At 38.4% G+C, this 20,945-nt stretch overlaps 2 protein-coding genes across 3 annotated transcripts; one reads left to right on the forward strand and one right to left on the reverse strand.

Moving 5' to 3' along the window:
- Window positions 1–1,393: 1,393 nt before the first annotated feature.
- On the reverse strand, window positions 1,394–8,695 carry scamp4 (secretory carrier membrane protein 4). 2 transcript variants are annotated; one of them, XM_078259345.1, is made up of 7 exons: window positions 8,579–8,695; window positions 6,344–6,370; window positions 6,041–6,169; window positions 5,757–5,913; window positions 4,285–4,386; window positions 3,199–3,316; window positions 1,394–3,050 (listed from the first exon to the last, which is right to left on the reverse strand). In XM_078259345.1, exons 2-7 carry the CDS (start codon window positions 6,348–6,350, stop codon window positions 2,862–2,864), a joined length of 702 nt encoding a protein of 233 aa, XP_078115471.1. In that variant the 5' UTR covers window positions 6,351–6,370; window positions 8,579–8,695; the 3' UTR covers window positions 1,394–2,861. The 2 variants fall into 2 exon arrangements, with proteins under 2 accessions (XP_078115471.1, XP_078115470.1); XM_078259344.1 differs by lacking the exon at window positions 8,579–8,695 and adding an exon at window positions 6,953–7,056.
- A 412-nt stretch (window positions 8,696–9,107) lies between these two features.
- chaf1a (chromatin assembly factor 1, subunit A (p150)) lies at window positions 9,108–20,480 on the forward strand. Its single transcript, XM_078259331.1, has 16 exons — window positions 9,108–9,397; window positions 10,799–10,846; window positions 11,211–11,848; window positions 12,507–12,569; window positions 12,741–12,985; window positions 13,130–13,211; window positions 13,313–13,381; window positions 13,651–13,868; window positions 14,602–14,767; window positions 15,046–15,126; window positions 15,991–16,089; window positions 16,368–16,617; window positions 18,203–18,359; window positions 18,627–18,948; window positions 19,128–19,212; window positions 20,178–20,480. The coding sequence occupies exons 1-16, from the start codon at window positions 9,331–9,333 to the stop codon at window positions 20,288–20,290; spliced, it is 2,703 nt and encodes a 900-aa protein (XP_078115457.1). The 5' UTR covers window positions 9,108–9,330; the 3' UTR covers window positions 20,291–20,480.
- The last annotated feature ends 465 nt before the right edge of the window (window positions 20,481–20,945 follow it).

Genomic DNA, 20,945 nt, shown 5'->3' on the forward strand with positions numbered 1-20,945 from the left:
AAAAAAAGCCAGTGAGCTTATATTGAGTTGTTTTAGAAATCTTTATTTTTTTAAATTTTTTTTTTAGCTGCCCTCTCTCCTGTTCATTAGCCCTACTTTTCCTCCTGAGATTTAATGAGCTCTTACTTTTAGTTCAGGCTGTCTGGTATTTTACCGCTCACAGGCTTCTTTATCGCGCACGCAGTTTCTTTGAACAGTTCTGACTTACTTTTCTGAATAAATCAATACGATGGCAGCATCTCTTTGCCAGGGTAAGAGATTTTACACTAAGAACATGAGATACAGAAAAAGAAACACAGCAAAAGTAGGCTCCAAAATGGACAACCAGACCACACATGGGCCAACTGGTGCATAGAACCAGCTGGCAGCTGGTTGAAGTTGAAGCCTGTATTTCAGGCTAACGATTATTTTCATTGTCGATTATTTTCTCGATTTGATTTTTTTTTTGTTTATTTCAATCAATCAATCAATCGCATAAATACACATCACTTACATAACATACATGGTAAAAAAACAAAACATCCAAAAACGTGTCACCTTAGTTCATGCAGTGTAATCTTAACTCGTTTACAATCAATACTGATCAAAAAGGTGTAGGTTGAAGCATTTGCTTATTACACCTACCCTTTTTACATTCTATTTTATTCTTTTTTTTTTGGTCTTAGGTCCCTCAGGATATTATGAATTTATATCAAATATTAATTTCTGTATTTATATACATATCACACGTGCAAAAATAAAAACAAAATACATTCCCATTCATATACACATTGCCATTCATGCCTCGCTTTTATATTTGTTAATCATCCTACTTTTTAGTATTTTTTTTAAATCTTAATCGATTAGTTGTGGGAAAAATGTTGATCAGTGTTTTCCAAAGCCCAAAATTAAGTCTATAAATGTATTTTGTCCACAACTGAAATATATTCCGTTTACTGTCATAAAGGAGTAAACCTTTAAGAAGCTGGAATCAGAGAATTCTTACTTTTTTTGTTCATTAAAGAATGACTCAAACGGATTTTTCAAAATAATTAATTTAATAGTTGACAACTAATCGATTAATCTGTGCAGCGCTACTTGTATTTTGTATGTTTGTTTAAAGAGCTTAAAAAAACTGAAGGATAATAGAGTTGTCTAATGCCACAGAGGACATCTTTAACTTCAAACAACAGTGTTTGGAAAGGAAATATAACCTTTAACACTTAACCATCGCGCCATGAAACTGGATGTGCTAAAAGTACCGAACACGACTGGATAGTAGGATGTACAGTTTTGAGTTCTAAAGTCAAACAGATCTGATATATTCCATACTTTTGTAGCCGTTTCTCAGATTATCATCCCAAATTCCAACCATTAAAATGTATTTTACATTAAGCTAGGACAGACAGACATGTTGGGAATAATAGTATTTATTGAAATGTTGCAATATTTGAAGGTTACTTCAACATATCCATTTTATCTTGTCACTTATCAAATAACAGAAAAAAAATCAAAATACTAATCTTGGCAGTTGGCCATGAAGGACACTTTTGTAACAAGAAAATGAAAATAAATCAACCGGTGAGGCACCTTTTATTGCCGCTCGGTGCTTATATACTTCATATAGACTTTTTGGATCATTCAATGGGTTTAATAAGAGTCTTTCCCAATGTTTGATGGAATGACAGTAAATTAGTCCACACTTTGAATATCAATGACTTAAACATACTGTAACTACTCTAATGCAATATTTCACTTCATCGCTGATCTATTTGCAGTAAATCTTTCAGCCAGCCAGTTGAGTTGTTTGTATTGGTTTGTATTGGTTACATTGGTCAGTTCATTTGAAATAAGAGAATTCGGTTTAGTCCCCCTCCCATGATAGGCTGCATGCAAGCACACTGCAGTCAGCAAACACAAAAACTCAGTCTATCTGTGGGAAAGTAAAAGGGACTAAAACATCGACAACAGCAGATAAGGTTCTTTCAGGGCCGGGCGCTGACCACTAAAAGCAAACAGTGTAGCTTTGGAACTACAGAAACTTGAGTACAACACGATACTTTGGGTGTGACTTTTTTTCAGTTTCAAAATAATGGAAAGAGGCTGAAGTGTTTTTGGCACATCAGTGCTCAGTGAGAAATCACTGAGGATTACGCACCAACGCCCCAACTTTTAAAATGTTTCCACATGTTGCTTCACTGAAGCATACGTCCAGTTTAAAAAAATAAAATAAAAGCATTTGTTAAGGCTAAAGTCAAGCAAGATATTTTTCTCATACAAAATCTGCACGTAGTATTAAAGCGCATTTCAAGAAAGCACAGCCAAAGCAGGCAAGCATGGAGATTCCAAGCACAGCGTATCAAAAATAAACAACTCCTGACAGAAAACCCCTCATACACAGAAAAGAATTCCACCAGATAAAAATCGTGCAGTTTGCAGACGTTGCGAAAGAAAAATGAAACCCTGTTCTTCAGTGCACTACGGTTTCTAGCAAGAGGATTTGGCTAAACATAAAACTATCCATAAGGCACACTTCTTTCACATACTGCTATCCTGAAACAGTTCACTCTCTTCGCGTTTCCACTTGCATAGTCACAAGACTTTAGAGCATAACAATTGTAGTTCTCTTATTCATTTTTAATAAACTATATGTAAACAAAAGTTGAAATGGAATGGCAGAATTTGGCAATAACCCTCTACTACAAGTGTAGTAGTGAGCTTTAGTGAAAACATTTTTTTTGTAGCAATCTAATCCTCTCATTCAAAAAACATGTCTATGCATTTTGTGATGTAAGGGAGAGATGATGGTGCTTTGAAGTGTGTTGTTGTGCACCACAGAAACGACCCGCTATCTATCTCCATCTAGAGGCGACTCTCTGCTATCACCAGTGACTGTTGTCGGGATAGCTGGGCACTGCGGCAGGGTACTGGGGCAAGCTCGGGCCTTGGGCCGTCTGAGCAACAGCGTTAAACCCCGCTTCCCTCACTGGTGCACTCTTCCACAACCCGGTGCTCCACTCTTCCTGAGCGCGCTCCAAACTACCGCCGCCGCCACGGTACATTCTGTGCACCTGCCACAAGAAAGAAAAGTGGGAGAGAAAAAAAAGAAGTTCATGATGTGTATTTGTGTCCGTTTCCAAGCATTGGGTGTGGGGTTTATACACATGAGGGATCCAATCTAAATGCAAATGTGTGTTTTCAGGGTATGGGTTCACTCACCTTAATGAGAACCAGCGCCATCAAAGCAGTCACCACAGTGAAGAGCAGAGTTGTGATAAGCATCACTACAGCGGAGCCCACATTTGTGCTGAAAAACATCACTGTTGCAATCCAGCCGCTTTGATGTGTTGGTGAGATGGAGTAGTACGGGTTAGTGTATCATACAGTATGCAACTAGCAAAGTGGATTTAATACAAACATTTACAAGTTACTAATCAGCCATGAAGCAGTGAGGAAACAGATGCAGGGGTTAACAGCCTACTGTGATGATCGGTGTAAAAGTAAATTTAGATGACACATCGTATCATGAGTGAACAGCGTTATTATCACAAGAAGCTGTTCAGTTATTGGCCACAAATAAATAGCTCGGTTTAAGGAACATTGTTTGCGTTTAAAACAATTTTCACATCTTCTTTAAAAAAAGAATAATGTGGCATTCTGGCTGTAGAAATTTAAATGTGAACACATGATTTTATAATGTACTCAAAAAGTAGGAGAAATCCACTCACAAACTATATAAAATATAAATAAATAGAATATAAAATATGATCCAAAATAACTATTAAAAATGTTGATTCAAAATTAAGGTCAGCCTGTTTGTAGAAATGTGAATAATCTTTTGGAACAGTTTTAAAAACATCACTTCTAAAACTATTTTGAGTGAGAGTGTGACATGTTCCATGGAATTTAGAAACCTCTGTTTCTGGAGTTGAGTTTTTCTGCAACTTAACTGTACCTCCGTTCTGACAAAATAAAATAAATATTAGACATACCATACCTAAAGATGCCTCACCTAGTTTTAAGGTTATGGCTAAAAGCTTTCCTCCACCATTTACATTTAACGACAAGAGGCTCATGGTTCAGCCAACGCCAAGTCAGCAAGTCAGAAACAGCAATTAATAGAAACAAAAATGTAAAAAGCTGCAAATAGTGTATGACGACTCGATCACTCATCATGAGTGAAAATGAAAGTCTGATAGAAGCCTTGATCATTTGACAGAAGCCCTTATAACCCACTCACAAAATAAAAATAAAACTGGCAGTTCACATTGGCACAGTCTTCAAAGAGGGTTTGGTTCAACTCACCATGTTCCCCAACCGGAGATGCCTATAGTCTGGATGACGGCCAAGACACACTGAAAGAAGAAGATGAAGAAGAAGGCCATGAAGTTGAACGAGCTATCAGCCCTATGAAAAAACAAGAAAAAAAAGAAGAGATAAAGTTATACAGCAAAATACAGCAGATCACAAACAGGCCAAGAGTTGCTTTATTTTTGTTGCAATTCTGCTTCCTCCTACTAGTTGTCAACATGTGGATACCATATTGGTCTTTAATACCACATAGAACACAACTTCAAACTTGTTTCACAAATCATACTGTCCAAAGTATTAAAGTACAATGGAAAATCAAATCAGTAGGGGCCATATGGCTTAGAACCATTTATCATTAGATCACATCATTTCCAATACTTCCCAGCATTATATAACAATAATTCCTAATGATATTATTGAATAACACAGCCTGGATCCAGAAAAGGCCTCAAGTTTTTTCTAAAACTGACCCTTGCCGATTATGAGGTGATCAACCTCCAAGCTCCTGTGGTCCCCAGTAGTGACAGTGCTTTTGATAGGCCTGACTCGAACACTGTCTGAACAATCCCACTTTTAGTTTATAGGTGTGTGACGCTTCCCGACAGCCCTTAATCGGATACAAACACATTTCATAACTGACATTACTCCTGACTTTTGTGAATTAAATGTAAAACTTTTTAATAGGTTGTAAGGCCTTTTTTTAAGAAGCTGAATTCAATGATTTTAAAGACTTGAAGACCCGCAGATACCCTAACAATGTTGAAAAAAAGCTGGCATAAAATGGAGGGTAGGTAATGTATCAGTAATGAATTATCTGACCGAAATCCATTCTCCTTAAGTTACAGATCACAAATCATTCATTTTACGCATTCCAAAACTCTGACAATAAATCCGTATCAGATATTGTGGAATGGTGCTGACTGCATAATTATAATTGGGGATTTTTTAAATGTCAATTTCAAAGACATCAAATGCGCTAAATAGAGCTTTTATAACAATCACTGACAGAGTTTTTTCAGGCTGTCTCTGAACCAATGCCCTACTTCTACTACGTGGTCTTCCTATCAGTCATATCTTCCGCCTGCTGGAATCCTCATCTCTCCCTCGTCTATGACAGCAGCAAGAGTCCCTACAAGATCTAAGAAGTCGGCTCATTAAACACTTCTCTGAATCTCTTTGCATTAGCTACCAATACAAGTAAAATCCACATGCAAAGTCGCAAGGCAGACTCTGTTGAGATTTTCAAACCTAGGCCTAAAACCATTTTTTATTTCCACAATTCTGTTACTCTTGCAATAGGATTTTTTTTTTTTTTAAATTGCCTAAATCTTGTTGTATTAACATTGCTAATTATGTTTGGTATTTTGCCCGTATGCGTGTGTGTATTTTTACAAGTGATGTCTCATACTTGTGTGTCTGATATTATATTTTAGATTTTATTTTACTTTCACTAGATGGCAACTAACCTGAAGGCTTTGTAGAGTGGTCTGAACCAGCAGGTGTAACTGCACGGGCTAAAGAGGATGAGCCAGAGTAGGGAAAAGCCGAAGTTTGTGACATTTCCACCCCCAGCCCACCAAGCAATACACGAGATCACATTTATGCACAGTGTGCCTGAATACACTGCGGGGAAGAGAGGACAGTGGACAGACGAGAAAAGGAGAGGAAGGGTGGTGATTAATGTTTCAACATAACAGTGCATGTTTTTCTTCCACAAAATTACTAACATAGTGTATGTGAAAACACGCACTCATCCAAAGTGTGTAGACCCTGCGAACCAACTGCTGGTGGGGTGCGGGAATTTCCTCTTCAATGTTGTGATAAAAGCAGGGCTTTATTCTCATGAACTGAGGCAGGGGAGGAAAGTTATTCACCCTTTCTGAAATAGGAAGCAAAGTGTCATCATAATATTACTTACTTAGTCTTACTATTTTACATTTGAGTATGTTACAACATGCTTTATTTCAGGGCAGAGGAGAGAGGAATGTAGGAATGTGGAAAAGTGGAGTGTATAGATAGATAGATTTAAAAAAAGAAAAAAAAAGTGACAAACCTGCCATTTTGAAATCCCAATTCTTTCCTGGATAATAAGAATATACAGAAATAAGCACTTAACACCCATATTTTGATACAATTATAGACAGGAGACTTTTTTTTATAAACCAATTTCACGTGTCTGTTTGCTATATAGCTAGATAATACTCCGTATAGTTTGTGTTTATTTGCTTGACGGCCAAAGAACCTTGCTAACATTGATTAGCATACTATCATTTACCGTCAACCAGTTTAGTGACTAACGGTAAACCGGTGGCTTTACCCGGCTGCACATTCTAACTTTAGTCAAACTGTTAACTAATGCTTATCAAAAAACATGAAATTATCCAGTTTTCTTTCTAACTATACCTGTGTGAAGTTATCATGTATTTACTTTATGTGTGATATTATAGCTACAGTAACATTAACGTCAGTTAACTAGCTAAAGCGCGTAGGCAGCCCAGTAACGTTAACGTTAACAGAAGCAGAGCAAAGCTTAGTGGCTCTTTGTATAACGTAGACGATGTTGCTTCATTTGACTAGGTAACTGGCTGCAGTTGATGAGGAGTGAAAGGCTGTTACAGCTAACGAGTCAACGTAAAGAGTTATATAGATATGTCAATATTACCGGGATAGCGTTTATCTCCTCACGTTTCCGTCGACTACAGAAGGGAATCTTTCAGGATGCGCTTTCTCGACCCCATCGAACATACTGCGGCTGCGCCACACCGTAACATTTTGTAGTTCTCAGCTGTTTCTATTCAACGCACTCGGGAGCCTGAAGAACTACAATTCCCAAGATTAATGTGAGCGGTAAACGGGAAACGCGTGACTCCAACATGACACCCGTGGACCCTAAAAGAAGAGTATTTCTCATGTTCTGGATGGATGTAGACAACTTTGTAAAAAAGAAACATGACATGAATGTTCAGATGAATGTTGGCATAAATAAGTTGGATGTGATGCTAAATTTAATCAAGATTGAAAATAACATGCTGTATATCATACAACTATTTGTTATAATGGCCAGGAACCAAACCAACTTTCCTGCACTTTATTAATGAATTTCAGCAGTTATACCACCATCAGATCTAATGTTAAAAACAAAAAAAACATTAAATTAGATGATTAAAAAAGTTAATATGATGCACATAACACAGACTCCAGTATTAAAAAAAAAAAGATATATATATATATATATATATATATATATATATATATATATATATACATATACATGCATATATATATATATATATATATATATATATATATATATATATATATATACACACATATACATGCATGCTCTTGTCTCTATATTGTTCTACTGTCTATATCTGTTTGTATCTCTGTATATGAACTTGTGTATAAAGAGTGGGGGGAAATGGTGGATCCCACCCATGCAAATAGGCAAATACATACAAAAAACAGTTCAGGACAGGCCATTATCATCTTGGAGCAGGTGGAATTTTTTTTCCGTAAATGATGAACATGTATCACTGATACTAACAAAACTGTGTGGGTGGTGAGAGAGAGTGAGTGAGTGAGCGACAAACCATGTTTTTAGACTTTCAAAATGTGTAAAAGTAGTATTAGAATAAATAATCTACAAATGTATTGGGGATAACATGCGCTATACATCTAATTCATGAAAAGTATTGTTGAGTAAACAGTCCATAAAGCAGCAGCCTAATCTGACGTTCTGACTCCTTTCTTTCATTTTACTATCCCACAATCAACCAAGGGGGTAAGCTTCGCTTCAGAGCTCGAATCTCCTATGGCGCCATTTTGATGCTACAAAGCGATCACCCGACGTTAGCATTCCATTGACTGCCATTCATTTTGACGTCACTTTGACAGCGAATAACTTTACATCTGAAGCATTTAAAGACTTTATTTGTCCATTGTTTATTTCTAAAGAAACACGACAATGTATAAAAGGCTCCATTACCTTGTACCTCACGTTATGGCTCCGTAGTATACGTTTTTGTAAAAATAGGCTAACGATTGTGTCATAACCACGCGACTTACTGTCGCATAATAGAGGAATTACCGTATAGTACAGGAGAAGCTCGCAGGCAGTTTGGACTTACATTAGCTGTTTAAGTTTAATTACTAATGTTAACTAGCATTTTAGTTAGCAATAATTAGCCTGTGTCCATGTTATCTCCTTACATATACCTACGCTCTCCATCTCTGCAAGATTGGGAATTATTGAGATTTCTCTTGGCACAGCTACCAGACGACTTACAGCTTTCAGACACGTTGCTCACGTCACATTTACGTCTTTTTTCTCAGGAGGCTGCGCAGTAACGCTCAGCGCTCACCGGAAAAGTGCTTCTAAAGGCCTTCACTGGTCTCCGTCCAGAGCAACGGGATCTGTTGGTCCATTCTTATATACAGCTATGCAATCAACATGGCAACCCTGACTTCTGAAAGTCAAACTCCGCGGCCAATCACAAAGCCCAACATCAGACAGAAGGCGTGCCCTGTAAGCTACAGCTGACATCCTTTGATTTATAGCACAGGGTGTCCCGAACAGGGTGGATAGTATGTTTATTAAAGAAAAGATTTAGACCACTGAATGAAATGAGCTCACAACATTTCGTCTTTTTAACGAAAATTTCAAGTATAACGCCACATTTGAAACTCTAGTGCTATTGCATTATGTTCCAAGGCGCTGTACTATACGAAACAACGGCAACGTGCAACGCAGATGCTAAAAACAAACGCCTCCACCGGTGATCAGAAACTTGCCTTTGACCAATCAGCGACGGTTATTGACGCTAGTGACACACTCCCGCCAATTCCGACTAGGGAGCGCGAGGTGAACTGGAGTATGTGGGAGATACGGAAAGAGAATGCGTTATGTTTTATGTGAAATAAATGTCGTTTAAATAACAGCATACTTTTTTGGTTCGTTGTTGGGACATTCTCGCAACCTGTATCGTTGTTTTACCGTAGAATATCGCAAACTAGAGGAGCCCCGGCTTAGTGGTTGGGATGTTGGCGGCGGAAAACCACCCATCTGTGGACGGACATCTGGCAGCATCGACTCCCCGCAGAAGAGGTAACTTTAATGCTAATGCCATTTTTTAGCAAGCTTTCATATGGTTCTATCAACTTGCCTAAATGTCTATTGTTATATTATGGGCACAGTGTAGTTTGAACTACAAGTTAGTGTCCACAAAAGGATGACAAAGACAAATATGTCTGCTGATTTTGCAACCTCGTTTTCCTACCGACATCAGTTAGCTAACGTTAGCTAGCTAAGTTAGTGACATTGTTAGGAGGCAAACGTTAACTAATTAATATTAAATCAGCGCTAACTTTCCAAACACTACAGCTAACTTGCTGCCCCGGCTTGCTACCAACGCTAAGTCTGTAACTTTAACGTCAAATGAGATACACTAACGTTATGTAGTGAGTACGTTAGTCCTCAAACTACCATGGTTTTCCCGTCACAAGGCTGTGACCTTAACATTAAGTTACGGTTATAGAGACTTTAGCTTGTTGACCTAACGTTAGTGGCAAACATGGCTACACGGCTTGCTTGCTCTGTTAACGTACCGTTGCTATGTCATAGCTATGGCCCATAGGCTCTGCCCCGAGAAGTGCCTAGCAGTAGCTAATTTTGTTAGGTTAGCAGACAAGCTAGTCGCATTAGCATTCGTGAGTTGGTTAACAGTAGCACCTCAGATGAAAGCCGTTTTCTGAGGTGGAACACCAGATCTGCTCTATTGTCTTAGTTTTTTTTACACACCCACGTTTCTTGTGGTTATAGTAACTTAACGTAAATGCAACAATTGTCCCCATTGCGAAGTTTTAAGTATTGTTGTCGGGCATGCATCCTTTGCCTGACAGCCCTATGAAGTGTCTGCTTTGCGGACTCGACCGGGCCTACAGCACCTACTAACACACCGGTTGGCGGGAGAGCAAACCAAACACAACCATTAAATGTATTGTAACACTGTAATGTTAGCACACCGACGTTGCAAACTAATGTGACATTTAATGCAACACCGTAACCAATAATACTCTGTGCGTTTATGCTATTCGATAGACTTTCACATCAATACAGGGTGATTGCTCGATATACAATGGCATGGGGTTATTACAGTAGTAAACTAATATCGGGTTGCTGTAAGCGGAGTCTTAACCGTAAAAAAGTGGCTCAGTTGTTAATGCATTAAATGTGTGCTCCGGCCTAGGTTGTTGCTATTTTGAAGATAATAATTCAAATGAGTTGTAAACTGAAAGCTTTGACAGTGGTTGTTATTTTAAGTCAGCTTTGTGTTTTCATCAGCTACAAACAAACTTCAGTTGTTATCAGTTCCACATTTGTCAAAACTTGTTCTTGATAGATTTGCTGTGACCAATATAACAGCCAGGACATTATTCCAAATGTGAATATTTTGAAGTGAAGTTTTGGCCTAAAGTATTATTTTATGATGTTATTTGTTCTTTTCAGGCATGGATTGTAAGTCAAGTAAGAATGCTAACAAGAAACTTATCCAAGGTAAATATGTTTAATTTTTGACACTCAAATGACACTGATCATTTTAATACTATCCATTTTTTACATACCTTACATTTACATTGCCTATTAATGATTGCTGCACCTTCTCATATGGTTATAGTTGCCCTCTACTGCAATGAGAGCTACATTTGTTAAACCCTTCAAATCTGTGTTGTCACTAACATTATTTTGATCAATTAACAAACTCATGAACTTGTACAAATATTTTTCATTTTTGATGCTCTCAGATTGCATTTTGATGAACATCTTTGTGATAGACCCATCATCTGTTGTTCATTATGCAGACAGATACAACACAACAGCCATTATAGTGACACAGTTTGTTTTTTTACTTTTCCTTCAGCTCGTCTACCGTTCAAGCGCCTGAACCCTGAACCTAAAGAGAACCAGCTGCCTAAACGGCCCTGTGCACATGCCTGCCCTGAACCAGGAGTCTCAGACAGGGAGAATGAGTCCTCTGCACTCCCTGTTCACAATGGACCGCCCTTGGTTAATGGTCGCGGTCCCCTTGATGGTTTCCTGAGCCGTAGGTGCCCTCTCCCCTCAGATGAGAACATGGTTATAGATCTGACTGAGGACAACACTTCGTCTCCCGTAAAGGGCCTTGTGTCACTTACTCCCGCCTCTCCCTGTCTCCCAACAAAAGACAAGCATCAGGGCAAAGACAAAACTGCATCTTTTGGGAAATCCAGCAACGTTGATCACACTCCTAAAACGGACACTTCAGACTGCACGGTAGACAGCGAAGATCAGGATGAGGAAGAAGATGTAGAGGAAGAAGATGCTAATCAGACGGCATCTATTTCACAACTTGATACAACGCAGGATTCTGAAAGTGAGCCAGAGGAGCAGGATGAGTCAGAGAACGTTTCCAGTTTAGGAAACAGGTCTATGCTGTCAGCTTCATCTGTCAGCTCCACATCTGAAAGCTCACCAGAGAGGCCCAAGACTGATGACCCCACACCCACTAGTACACCTACAGTATGTACATCTCCCATTGCTTGCTTTTTATTAAATCCCTCTTAGGGCTGGGTAGTATTAACTGATGCAATATCACATAATATACATTTATCAGTATTCCTAAGAGTTTGGTAATGTATCTGGATACATCACACAAAAACAAATGGTTTATCACAAATTACAGCATGGTAATACAAAATGTGATGGAAGTAGTAGTTTTTTAAATGATAAGCTCTTAGTGGTTTAGTGATTATAGATTTTGATTAGCATTTCCTTTCTACTATTAATACAATTTGTAACATGTTAAGTTGATCATAATTTCTTGATTTATAAACATAGAAAACACATAACAAGATCAGATCAAATTAGTTAATGCTTTAGATTATTTTCCCCTCCTTATCACATTAGACATAGGTCACATTTGCGAGGCAAATATCTGTTAAACTGAGACAGGTACCTCTATTAATAATGTGACAACTTTTTGAGGATGTCTATAAGTGCTATCAGATATATTGTAGATATTCGCACTCAAGAATATTTGTGAAACTGTATAGTACAATACCAGTGCAATAATTTGTAAGCTATAATGCGCACAAATTAGTCAATAAGGCTTGATGACATTTTGTCAAACACAATTGACATTGATTATCCGTTTTTTAATTTTTCCCAATCCATATAGGAGCCAAAGACCACCCCCAAGATACCATCAGATCAGAAACGGATCAAAAGACGCTCATTGAAGGTGGGACCTTTGATATATACACTGCAAGTTCTTGTTTTTTAGGTGTCTGTTTATTAACATAGTTTTAAATACAACCTGATTTTTATGTGTCTTATTTCTCACACACTTTGTCATTTATGAAAAGTTATTTAAGTAGAAGAGAGAAACTGATGAAAATTCTGCAATTTATAGAGTTTACAAGAACAAGAGGAGAGACTTCTGCTGCAACGGGAGAAAGAACGGCAGAAGGAAGAGGCTAAAGCTGCAAAAGAGAAAAAGAAAGAAGAGGCCCGCAGACTAAAGGATGAGCGAGAAAGGGAAAAACGAGAGAAGAAAGAAAAAGATGAGCGAGAGAAACGAGAGAAAAAAGAGAAGGAGGAGAAGGAAAAGGCAGACAGGTTAAAAGCAAAAGAGGAGCTAAGGAAATCAAAGCTAGAGTGAGTAATGGTTCATGGTACTCTTAAGTCAAGACTTATCCATTTCACATGTTTTCAGTTCCATAAGTCAGAGTTGGTTAAAAATGCAATTACATACACACAGATTTTTTTTATGCTAAGTGTTTTTGCTTAAATTCGCTCCAGGGCAAAGCTTGAAGAAAAGCGGAAAAAAGAAGAGGAGAAGCAAATTAAGGAAGAAGAAAAACGGTTAAAGGAAGAGAAGGATGTAAGTTTATGTAGTAGGTAGAAGCTATGACTTTTGTGTTTCCGATTTGTAATGGACCATTTTACTGAATAGTCTGTTAACCAATGTGTATCTGTTTACAGCGCCTCAAAGCTGAGAAAGCTGAAATTACACGTTTTCTGCAGAAACCCAAGATCCAACAAGCTCCAAAGGTTAGTAGATATCGCACTATAATTTCTTTTTTCAAATTTTTGTTATTCAGGTGCGTTTATCCCTCTACAAACTGTTTTGTTCATAACTACAGTGCTCGTTGGCGCTTGCAATTATCTTAACATAACTTTTAGTGCATAATTAAAGTTAGCTTAAAGGTTGTTTGCTTGAGTTGCATCACATGCTGTTATCACTTCTACACCCTCCTTAACTAAAGATCGTCAATTGAATTCTATAATACAAATATATCACTGCATCTTTTCTGTTTCAGACACTTGCAGCTGCGTGTGGGAAGTTTGCACCATTTGAGATAAAAGAACACATGGCTCTGGCACCACTATGTCGCGTTCAGTGTGAGGACTCTGTTCTGGAGGAACTGGACCATTTTTTATTGAACCCTGGGGATAACTTGAATGGACTTAAAGACTGGATCGGGCGGGGACCCCGCCGCTCGGGACCCACCAAACCCAGAAAGGCAAACTTACTCAGGTAAAACTGGCAATAGTGGCAATTCAAATTTGTGCACTCTGTTTTGTCCAGTTTTGTTTGCTTTTTGATAAAAAATGATACATGATGGTAATATAATTACTAGGAAATACCAGTATGAGCTGAATCAAATTACCATTGAAATAATAAGGCAAACAAACATTCATGGATCCACTAATTACATTTTTTTTGTCCCCGACTCCCAAACTCAGTGTATCGGCTGATTCCGGAGCTCTGTTCTGTTTAGCCTCTGTGTGGAACTGATAAAGATCATTCTGCTATGTGTTAGTGTGAGGCTGTAACCCATTTTTTATTATAACTGCAGACATTCATACACTATCCTGTTATGCAAAGTTTGACTATAATATTTTTCGATTTTCTTTTTTTATTATTGGCAAGCAAATTTATTTTTATAGCACCTGAACAACAAGGCAATTCAAAGTGCTTTATATACGACACAACGGCAGTGCATTTCTGCAGTCGCTATCTTCTGTGTATCCATAAGGCAGGCGGAAAAGGCTTTACTAAATGTAACTACATATTTATCCATCTCTACACAAAACCACTAAACCTGCACAGTATGCACAACTGTCTTTTTCCTCACAAACCAAAACCAATATGATAAACATCATAGCTTCTCTATAGTGATTAGATCTTCATTAGAACATCAGTCCTCCTTTTTCCTCATTTATCAAGCTTTGTTAATCCTTTTATAAAATATCTACTGTTTTCTCAGCGAGTGTATGACAGTAGAAGGGCCACCAGAAGGTGTGCCAGATCGTAAACGTTACGGATCCATGAAGCTTCTGCAGTTCCATGCAAACTACCGTCCAGCCTACTGGGGCACCTGGAGTAAGAAGAGTTTACACATTTCACCTCGCTGCCCCATCAGACAAGACAAGGTAAAACTATTTTGAAAGGCATTAATCTGTTTGGTTTACTAGTCCCCTTTCAAGAGATTCCAACTGTACTAAACATAACCTACTTTTTTAAGGATAGATGAAATGGATTATATTGACATGTATTTAAATGTAACACAAAAGTCTGTATCAACTGAACCCAGATTACATAGTTAAGCTTTTTCAATTACTTTAAAGATTTTGGCTTGAATTTTTTTGACTATATCCAAGTATTGTATTTGCATAGCTGTGACACTAATCACAGTGTTCTGTCACCACAGGATTTGTTAGACTATGAGGTGGACAGTGATGAAGAATGGGAGGAAGAAGAACCAGGAGAATCCCTGTCACATAGTGAAGGGGTGAGTTTCAATGAAGGGTCAAAACGCATGCATGTAACATTTCCTCTATGTAGTATCTACATCATTGTCTTGGATCATAGTTTAAAACCCATGCAAAAGTACCTCTATGTACACTTGCATCTACAAATGGTATGTAATCAGCACTATTGCCAACCAAAGCATACACTTTTAGATATCCCATGTCTCAGGCAGCCACCAGTTTCCGTTTCTATCAATACACAAAAATCAACTTGTAAGCAGTGACCATTTTATAGAATAACCAATTGGCAAACATGGATATTTTGAAAAGGACAGTGAGGACTTGGTTGGTCCATTGAAAAATGTGCTATTTGGCTGCTGACTCTAGAACTTTAAACATCAAAACCAACAAACAGTTTATTAAAACAGTCCCTTGTTGCATCTGCATGTAATGCTAATTTAACTTGGACAACAAAAAACCTAAACAAAAAAGGCAATTAAATGTTCTCTGATGGGTTCTCATGTACATTTTTTGAATTATTTGAAACAATGCAACAACATTGGCATGATACTCTTTAAAAGTATTGTAAAAGCTTTGAGTTTGAATTGGTACCTTAAAGTGCTTTTACTCTACAGCTGACTTTTGTTAGTGAATCTGCATCACACCAAGTAGTCGAATGAAATGTAATATCTGAATCGTTAAAGTATATCAATAAGGATTTTAAGAGTGAACAAAAACAACATGGAAGAAAATTGGCTTTTAAAATTGTTGTTAACTTGTGCAGGCTACAAAGTACACACGGTTACAGTATCATATTTATCTTTCATCTTCCCAACAAGGAAATTGGTATGAGAGAAGATGATGATGATTTTAGTTTTTTAAAAGACTGAACTAATCAATTTCAGGAAGATGAGGAGGAAGGAGGTGAAGATGATGATGATGATGACGGCTTCTTTGTTCCTCATGGCTACCTTTCAGATGATGAGGGGGCTCTAGAAGAAGAGGTATGAAGGGAGCTGCTATATTGGTTGTTTTTCAATACATTTTTTATTGGGTCTCCTAAAGGCTGTAGTAGGCAGTATATTTTGACATTCCATAGTAACCTTTCAGCATATTGTAGTTCAACTGGTCTGACAGAAAACTAGTTTACAGGCTTTAGAAAATCTAAGATCAGAGAGAGCGAAACTTTAATTTGACAGACTGGAATAGTCTCATTTTTAAATACTACTTGTACGTTTTGTTTCCTGTTTGCACCACTATTAATACACATTCAACCTTCCAGGAGGGTGGTGACCTGGAGAAGCAGAAACTACGTCAGAAAGTGAAAGCAAGGGAGTGGGATGAGCTGATGTCCACCAAGAAGAAGATGAAGGTGCTGGACCCAGTGGTGAGGGGCTGCGTCTGGGAGGGAGAGGGACCTGGTTTGCAGCTCTTCCAGCCTTTTGCTCTGTGTCTGGTCGAGCCTTTACCCAAGGCAGACACCAGCCCCAGCCCAGAGGAGCTTTCTCGGAAGTGTCAGAGAGAAGCACAATGTAAGTGTGTGTGATGTGATTCAAGTTTTTGTGGGTTGTCTTTCTCTTAAAACTTTACAGTGCCTGTTGCAACTATTTTCCCCAGACATTTTCCATTTGTATATTGAGTGTTTGACAAGACATTTTTTATCCAATTCACGTCTTGAAAATGTTAAGTTGGTTTGCCTTCATGTGGGGTATCCGAATTGGGGGTAACTTATAGTGATTTCCTCAGAAGTCCTGTGTATTATGGTGCTACAAATTTCAAAGATGTGTACTACGTTATGTATAATGTATGCTAAAATAGTGAGATGGTGTATTGACCATCCACTTTTGGTAGTGGATTGGTGGTGCTAACGTATGAGACACTGATTCCATAATCACAACCCACCTATGACTATTACAATCACTATCATTTATCACTATTATCATTACATAATAATAATTCTAATTATACAAGTCTTATTGGGCCCTTTTTTCTGTCATACCTGCAAACTAGTCGCTTTTTGGCGAAAATTGCCGTTTTGAATGGGAAAATGTCATCCACATGAATCGTGTAGATCCGAAGAGTTTTTATTTGGGGGGGGGTGTATTAGCACCATGTCACGCTAGTTAACACTAAACTTGGCAGCAGGTAACGTTAGCCTAGCTAGCAGCTCTAGTAAATGCTGACAGCTAAACGGTGTAAAAGTGTGTCTGTATTAGAGATGTTCGGAGCCGATACCAGTATCGGTATCGGCTCCGATACTGCCTAAAACGCTGATATCGGTATCGGTAAGTACTGGAGTTTATGCACCGATTCGATACCACGTAATAAAGCCCTAAAGAAAAAATACGTTAAAGTAGTTTATTTATGTTCTTTTTCCGTTATAACTGACTGTCAAACTGGAGAATAAAAGAACGTTCTGTGGCATTCATGTTTCACAAAGAGTTTAACCTGAGCCAGACTGACAACAAAGATAGAAATCATATCACATCCATACATGGATAGTATACAGTTCTTGAAACATAATAAAATATATGACACACTAGTATCGGATCGGTACTCGGTATCGGCCGATACGCAAGTTCAGGTATCGGAATCGGTATCGGGAAGCAAAAAATGGTATCGGACCATCTCTAGTCTGTATTTCACTGGAGAGCAACGTATGACAGTGTGCAGCTGCTGCTGTTGGAAAAAAACAACATAGATGTTACGTTCACTTCAAACTTGCCACGTCAGCCTTGTGCTGCATTCAAAATTATTGTAAAATACCCTTTTCCCATCCATTGGTTGTTTTTGTCGTTTAACAGGAATTTACTGGTGAAATAAGTTAATGTTATAAAATGTGTCACCTTTTTCAGCCCTTCTGAGTTTGCAGGTATGTTCTATAGATAATCTGAGTTTGCTCTCATTTAATAATAAGCATTTGCAGTTTGGTTGAAAAAGTACACATGTATAAATGATAAATAACCCTCTCTATAGAGGAATCACAATTAAATTCTGTGGAAGTTGGGATACTTTGTATAGTTTGATATTTAGGGTTTCTAACAATTACTTTAATGTTTGTTATTCATGAGCTAATAATGCATTCTAAAAAACCCTCTAATGCTATTTCTACCACAGTACTCGGCCAGCTGCTGCCTCTGCTGCACGGTAACCTCAACAGCAGCAAAGTGATCATCACTGAGTTTCAGGAGTTTTGTCGTCAGCAGACCTCCTCCTCGTCATCAGCTCCTGAACTGTCCAGCCCTCAGAGCCCAGCAGAAAACATCCCCACCAGGTGAAGCCACAATATTTGGTGATAACAATTTTCTGTGTAATGTGATCTTAAAAAAAAACAACATAATAAACTATTTAAAAAACGACCAGGGGGTGATGTCACGTCATGATGCCTTATCCATTATTTCTACAGTCTATGGTTATTATCTACAAAAATATTTGGCTATTCAAGTAATTAGTTTCAACAAGCCACTCTATATCTTATTTAGAAATAAATCTTTTTAGTTTTATGTCTATTAAAATAACTTTTCCCCCTCCCTTTCATCAGAATACAGGTGAAGCGCCTTATCAAGAGCAATGCTGTTTATGAGAAGCGATCAACCTACAGACGCTGCTGCTGGTATGTGCACACAGAGGTCCTGTCCCGTTTTGGGCAGGAGGCTCTTCCCGTGCCCTGCCAGTGGACCTACCTCACCACAGGAGCTCGAGAAGAGTCCCGTGAAGAACCCCAGGCAGCCACAGGCTCTCAGGGAAACTCTCCCACTACACCACAGACCTCCTCCACCACGTCTTCATCCTCCAACAAAAGAAAGAGCACAGGCAGCATGTCAATCACCAAGTTCATGAAGAGATGTACTGACCCTGAGCAGGTAGAGAAACGCACTCTTAACATGTTTTTAAATTACCGTGCAGACTTTACTGCCATATTTTTGTTCTTTGTGCACCCTTTTGTTATCTTTTTTTTCTCCAAAGACTATCTCCTCATGGAAATATGCGTTTCACATGCTGATTGTAGCCTATTATGGTCTTAAATCCCTGTATTTGCCAGATTGAAGCAACAGAGGCAGATGGTTTTCAAGCTGACACTGAGGAAGATGACGAGGAAGACTGCGTCATCATCGCCACACAGAATAGTGAGTTAAACAGGATGAATAAAAAGCTGATTGCCAATTTGTAATGTTTAATCAGAGATTCAAACTATTCAAATGTTTGCATGATCATGATTTTTAAGACGCATGCCCAAGCTCATATGACTTAGTCAGCTAGACGCATACAAAACAAATTGGACATATTTTCCTAATACAGATATGTTTGTCATCGTTTTTAATGGTTACCCTCATTCACTTTGTTACTGGGAGTTAAGCTTGATGTGTGCTTCTGCGGCGATGCATGTATACATCTCTGAATATGCGGAGAAAAGGGTGTTGTGGTTATACACTACTGTGCAGAGTATCTTTGGCTACGCAAATTATCAATTTATTTATTAATGTACAGATACACTGGCAGTATTCATGCAGATTACAGTTAAAAAAACAAGTTTGGCTAACAGCTGACACGCTCACACTGCCTGCGTGGTGTGAGCGTGTCAGCTGTGTGGCGTGTCCGTTTTTATTTGGCTCCCATGTTAACAGGTTAGAGGTTGCACACTGCCTGCGTGACACGTGCAGCCGAAAACGCGTGCCTGCTAGAAATAGGACCGGCGAGTATTTTTCACGCGACGCGCAAGCGTGTTGGAAGCGTTTCCAGGCTAAATAGAATACGAAAAGCTGTTTATATGTCATTTTGACACAAATACATTTAATAAATTACATTTTGATGTTTGAAAGTCTCTAGGTTTTGACATAAATGCAGATATAAATGTAACTTAAAAAAATAAATAAATAATTATCGATTTGACAACTGACACGCAACCGAAACGCCACGCTCACGCCACGCAGCCAGTGTGCAGGAGCCCTAAGATCCTTGTGTGTTTTAGGCACCTGCCTCGTTAATTTACAAACTCTTGATAGTATCTGGTTTAAAATGTATGTTGTTTTTTTTTTTTTTTTTATTCATTATCTAAATGAAACCTAATTAATTATTACTCTTACTATTCTAGTCCCAACGACAAAGAATTCCTCCAGCGAGGGAGACTGTCTGATGGAGGTCACCCCCTCTGACACAGCTGCTCTCCCCGTGGCCTGCGCTGCTCCTACACTCGCCACTGCCTGAGGACAGGATAGGTCGTCTCCTCTCACCAAGCTACCCTGTTATCCTCCTAAATATCTCCTTCCTGATTCTGAACTCTACTGTGTCCAAGACAGAATCAAGTCTTTAATCAAGATGGAGCAGCAAAGCAGCACACTCTGGTACAGGCAACTCACAGCTGGTGGCCTCTGCTCAGTATTATGAGTTCCCTCTCACCTTAAAGGAGTCACGAGTCATCCTGCCTGTAAAATGTAGTTGTGCAGTCAGGAGTGTCTGACTTGATTATTGAGGGCAGTTTTGTCCATTGTTAATTAACTATCCGTCTGATTGATTTTTGCATTGAAGTTTCAGTCCGGCGTGTTCAGCATGGGTCTCTTTAAAGTCTCTCTGGCACTGCTTTAGCTACAGCAGATTGAGTTGAACAGAGGGAGGGAGAGCAGCATTGAAATGCCCAATATTCATGAGAAGAAGCATCCAAGACATCAAAAACAGCATTATTTACGGTTCTTGAAATGTTGAATATATGACATTATTGGATATCTTTTAGTCTAAATGTATATAGTTTACCAGAATTAAGAGTAAGGAAATGAGAGGCTGGAAGTCATCTGTACATTTCCCTTTGATTTCAATGGGTGCATTTATTCTGCCATTTCTAACTTGGACAACTCACTGGAGTAGT

This window comes from Sander vitreus, chromosome 9 (genome assembly GCF_031162955.1).
Source record: "Sander vitreus isolate 19-12246 chromosome 9, sanVit1, whole genome shotgun sequence".
NCBI lineage: Eukaryota > Metazoa > Chordata > Actinopteri > Perciformes > Percidae > Sander > Sander vitreus.